Source organism: Arctopsyche grandis, chromosome 5 (assembly GCF_051622035.1).
Source record: "Arctopsyche grandis isolate Sample6627 chromosome 5, ASM5162203v2, whole genome shotgun sequence".
Classification (NCBI taxonomy): Eukaryota; Metazoa; Arthropoda; class Insecta; order Trichoptera; family Hydropsychidae; genus Arctopsyche; species Arctopsyche grandis.
The window spans coordinates 751837-757265 of record NC_135359.1 but is presented as its reverse complement, the minus strand read 5'-3'; the positions used below and the strand labels follow the sequence as shown (position 1 = coordinate 757265).

General features: G+C 46.1%; 1 protein-coding gene across 1 annotated transcript; it reads left to right on the top strand.

Moving 5' to 3' along the window:
* The first annotated feature begins 2739 nt into the window (after nucleotides 1-2739).
* Nucleotides 2740-4644, top strand: LOC143911986 (uncharacterized). The gene is made up of 2 exons (XM_077431091.1): nucleotides 2740-3113; nucleotides 4641-4644. Exons 1-2 carry the CDS (start codon nucleotides 2740-2742, stop codon nucleotides 4642-4644), a joined length of 378 nt encoding a protein of 125 aa, XP_077287217.1.
* The last annotated feature ends 785 nt before the right edge of the window (nucleotides 4645-5429 follow it).

Below are 5429 nucleotides of genomic sequence, written 5' to 3'. Positions count from 1 at the left end.
TGGCGTCCGTTCAGGGAGGAAGTAAAGCAGTGGTAAACCAACATGGCCGAGTTGGTCCCAGTTGGTGACGGTGACCAAAACTCGATTATGTCGTAGAGCTGCTGCATATGCATTTCATTTGATGAAATACTATGAATCTTAATTAAATCCATTATTCTTTACTGAAACTGCATACCAGCAGAAATTACATGTTCAGAATGTCGATACTTCCAAAAAAAAAAGGTTTCATTAAAAAATACTCACAAATTAGCCAACTTTTGCCCCTCCCCCCTGGAAAAAGTTGAAATGACAAACCCTGTATTAAGTATTTGAACAAAAAAAATGAATTTTACGATTCAAATATTTTTGATGATTTCTTTATTAAAGTGGCCATTTTTTTCTATTTATCTACTTATCAGTAAATTTAGCTTTTACCCAATTGCAGTGGCGGCTCGTCCTAATGGGCTGCCGGGCTGCAGCCCCTCCTATAAAATTCTAAGATATATGTTTAATAATACATTTAATATTTTATTTATTAATGATATTTTTTTTATTAGTTGGATGGACGAACTATTGGGGCCTTCGACAGAGTAAATATTACTTACAATATCACCCATATCCAAAAGGGTGATATTGTAAGTAATGTTGACCCTTTTGAAGAGACCACTAACTTGTATGGTGACAGATGAATTAAAATGTTGCTGTACTGGCTGTAAAGTGTTACAGCGCCGCGCTGAACGCCGCGCAGCCCGGAGTTTCGGAACGAGAAAGAGAAAGAGCTATTTGCAAGTGCAGATAGCTCTTTCTCTTTCACTCACTCTGCCGTTTTGGGCTGGACAGTCGGCAGCCTTCGCCTGTTAAACGACATTCATCTGTCAGTTTGTTTAAGATTTCGCGCGCTTGATCTTACATTTGATTAGTTGAATCGCACGATCACAGCTTTATTCGTTTTCGTTACTCTTAATTGGTTGTGTACGAGCCCTCATCAAATCTTCGGTGAGTCGTTTTCATTTTGATAACAGCAAACTTTTTTCAAATCTGTTTAACTTTTTCTCGTAATTTTTATTTAAATATATTAAGATTTTTTTTCTTTTAAAAATGGAAGAACAAAAGAATTCAGTAAAATATTTACAAAATTTGCACTTTTCGCGACTAGAACTTACCGAAAAAGTCGCTATAAAAGCATTAGGCTGCCTCACGCCCAATTTAATTATTTCACAGCCTGCAATTAGTAGATCTTTTAGTTACTCGCGAAAATTTAATCCAGACATTTATAAAAAATACAATTGGTTAACGAGATGTACAGAAAAAAACGCGTCATTTTGTTATCCGTGTCTTTTGTTTGGAGGCGAGTCGCCAGGCGAAGCATTGTAGGAATCTCGTCGTCGTCATCGTCATCAAAATCCTTCGAGAATATTCCGCAACAACTAAATGCTCGTACAACCACTTCCATCAAGCATTCCAGAAAATACTACGCCTCGACGAAAGCAAATTCCTCTTGTACGCATCATGTTCAGACTATGTCTGATGATCGGCTTTCGTGGCTTTACGACCCACGATTTGGCCGATATATTTTTGTGCTGGCCACCCTGAGACAGCGGTTGGCACACAAACTGACAGTTGTCGATAGCGGTTTGGCGCTTAAACACCCCGGTGTTTACGGGGCCCACCTCGCCACCGAAATCACCAGCTAGAGGCTGGTGAGGGTTGTGACGATACTTGGAGACCAGCTCCAGTATCCGTCCGGTGTGCACCAGAGGAAGCTTGGTCTGTCTTCGTCCAGAAGGCAGACAACTGAGCTACGCGTGGCCAACCTCAAAAGGCACGCGTGGTTACTTTGTTACTCCCCCCCCCCCCTGTCCCCCCTGCTTGATCTCTGTATATACATATATATATAAAATACAGTCACCATACAAACAGAATTACAACCTGTTTTCATTATTACAATTTCCTCCCTTTTTCCACATCACGCATCCCACGCACATTACGAAGGAGAAAGGGACATAGCAGAGCAGCCGACATCAGCAGAGACCAGACCACCGACGACGAAGGAAGGCACCTTGAGGAAACCAGCCCCGCCCAAGCTTACCACTAGCTATCTCACAAAACCGACTTCCGGGGTGCTCTCGAGTTGAACATCCCTGGAGTCTGTACATTTGGTCCTTCGATTCCGTATGTCTTCAGAGCTGGTCTTCCAACGTCGTCGAATCCAGGTTGGTCGTAATTAGCATTTTTCTGTTGTTGTTGCTATTTTTTTGGTCGTCAACGTCCATTTTGTTTTTTCCCGCGTCCATTTTTTCCTTTGTTTGATTTCGTCGCATTTCAATAATGGCGTCTTTGAGTACGCTTAAAAATACGCGGAAAAGAATTCGCGCTCGGTTAACGAGAAACGCGAATCAATTGGGGGACGATCTGAGCATCTTCGAGCTCAGAATCAGGCTCGAAACAATCAGACCATTACTGTCTGAATTCGAAGCGATCCAAGCTCAGATAAACGAGCTGGACCAAGAAGAGGCGCAGGCCTCCGAATCCGTCGTGGACCTATTTGATAGGGAGCATATGGCCGCCTTCGTGCGATGCACCGAAGCAATCAATTTGCGTGAGCCGCAATTGAGCGCTTCACCGTTAGATGGCGCTAACCTCACAATGTCACCTGTACCGCAATCAAATTCGGCAATAAAATTGCCCCGTTTGGAGTTGCCCACCTTCGAAGGCAACGTCCAAAATTGGCCGCTTTTTTCACAACGCTTCTTGGCCGCTATGGCCGGCGAGAGTTCGCAAATCGCCCGGTTCCAATACTTACTAAGAAGCCTAAAAGGAGAGCCCCAACGTTTAGTTGACGGCCTGGAATTAGCTTCAAATTCATTTACGAGCGCGTGGTCTATTTTGGATCAGCGCTATAACAACAAGAAAATTATTGTTCAGCATCACCTTCAGGCATTGCTTGAAGCCGAGCCAGTTGTGAGCAACAATCACGTCAGTCTGCGTCGTCTCATAGATGATGCCAACATGCATGTACGTGCGCTCGTTAACTTGGGCGTCCGGGTCGAGACCTGGAACGAGATTCTGGTGATGTTTATCACCAGAAAACTCGACCGGAGTACACTTCAGCAATGGGAGCTTCAGACTCCCAAGTATGAAGACTGCACGTTTAGCAAAATAATGCATTTTCTAACGTGCCAGTGCCAATCGATGGAAAATGCCGACTTCGTCTTAAAAAGCGAGTCGAATCCTCGACCAAGAACTATTACGAATCCGAAGGCAGCAGTTCTGCATGTGAGGAGGGAACGCTCCTCCTGCATCAGTTGCAGCGGAAGTCATTCTCTGCTAGCCTGTCCATCATTCCGCCAAATGAGCGGTGATGAGCGTAGGTCGAACGCCATAAAATGTCGACTATGTCTCAACTGCTTGAGGCCAGGGCACATAGTTCACGCGTGCCAAACAAAGCAGAGATGCTTCAAATGCGGTCATGCCCATCACACCATGTTGCATGACTCAACTCCATACCAAACTTCGCCTTCAAATAAGGCCAAACATTATCGGAGCCCCAAGAAATCAGAGAACGCCAAACCCGTAAAATCATCGTTGGTTTTACACTCGGTGAGACGCGTATCGCCTTCTCACGCCCGAACTGTCCTGTTATCCACCGTGGAAGTACAAGTTCGCGGCGGAGATGGGCGTTCGCACAAGGTTCGAGCATTGTTAGATAACGGCTCCGAACTCAACCTCATCTCTGAAGACTTAAGAAGGCGACTCGCCTTAAAGTCGAAAAGGATGGACGTCAACCTGGTAGGAATAGGTTCAAATAGGACGTCCATTACTAGTGGCGCGGTAATTCGAATTCTACCGCGCATCCCCAATCAGGGCTCCAGTGTTGATCTCGATTGCGCAATCATGCCCGAGATCGCGAATCAACTTCCATCGCGCAACGTGTCCGAAATTCGGAGCCATTTGCCGCGTCATCTCCCCCTTGCCGATCCGTCATTCGATATTCCCGGTACAGTGGATATGGTGATAGGCAGCGACGCCTATCATGCGATGTTACGCAATGGCAAACGTACCATTTTAGTTCCCTCCAAGTCACGCGGTGACAGAGGAGGACGCATCGCGATGATGAATACAGCTTTCGGCTGGATATTGGGCGGCTCTCTAGAAGCGCCCACAGTTTCAAGCGATTCTCGGAATTGCCATCACACAACGGGTCGTGATCCGTTATCTTGTTTTGGCGCGAGACGTCCAGTCAAGACAGTTACGCGTCCCCTGGACGAATCGCGTATTTCCGCGGTACGAAGATTCCGCTTGCCGAAGCGCAATGTACCCGCGCCCTTTAACCCTCACATCTTTCGACCTTCCCAACCCAGCTCCCATAACTCCTGGCCAGTTCCTAGTTGGCGCACCACTAGTTGCGCAACAGCAGGAGGATCTGGTCGATCAACCCGGAGCGAGGGTGCTACCACACCAGCACATGCAGCAGCGGCCCCTGGCAGACAGGGGCACAGGAGTAGGTCCTACTACTCCTCCATCAGCAACACCAAGCGAGCAGTCCGGCGAGTAGCTCGACTGCCAGTCGAGCAGCACTCAGTGAATTTGTGCAACGGTGTGGCGAACGTTCAAAACGTCCCACATTAAAGTTGGCGTCTTTAATTTGTGTTGTGATTTAGTTAAATGTGTTTCCATTTAGTTTTTTTTGTCTCTTGTTTGTTGATTGGTGTTGGTAATGGAGCTATCAATGCATATGGGACATGTAACGGCTTAACAATATTGTTACCTAGCACTGGTGTTGGTTTTTTGTTGTTTTTTGTTTGTTTGTTTGTTTACCTTGTTGGTTGTTTCTTGCGGGCTTAGTCAGCTGTTAATGTACAGCGGGACGATTGACGGTGGACGAACCTTTGTTTTTGATTACTAATTGTGTATTGTTTGTCTTGTTTGTTGTGTTCTTTTGTTATCTCATTTGTCATGCTTCATTAGTCTCTTGATTAATTCATTTGTTTTGGAATCCGATCCTCTGGATTCCAACGGGGGGAGTATGTTCAGACTATGTCTGATGATCGGCTTTCGTGGCTTTACGACCCACGATTTGGCCGATATATTTTTGTGCTGGCCACCCTGAGACAGCGGTTGGCACACAAACTGACAGTTGTCGATAGCGGTTTGGCGCTTAAACACCCCGGTGTTTACGGGGCCCACCTCGCCACCGAAATCACCAGCTAGAGGCTGGTGAGGGTTGTGACGATACTTGGAGACCAGCTCCAGTATCCGTCCGGTGTGCACCAGAGGAAGCTTGGTCTGTCTTCGTCCAGAAGGCAGACAACTGAGCTACGCGTGGCCAACCTCAAAAGGCACGCGTGGTTACTTTGTTACTCCCCCCCCCCCTGTCCCCCCTGCTTGATCTCTGTATATACATATATATATAAAATACAGTCACCATACAAACAGAATTACAACCTGTT

Coding starts and splice junctions, on each gene's coding strand:
- LOC143911986 (XM_077431091.1), top strand. CDS start 2,740: ATGGCCGGCGAGAGTTCGCAAATCGCCCGGTTCCAATACTTACTAAGA.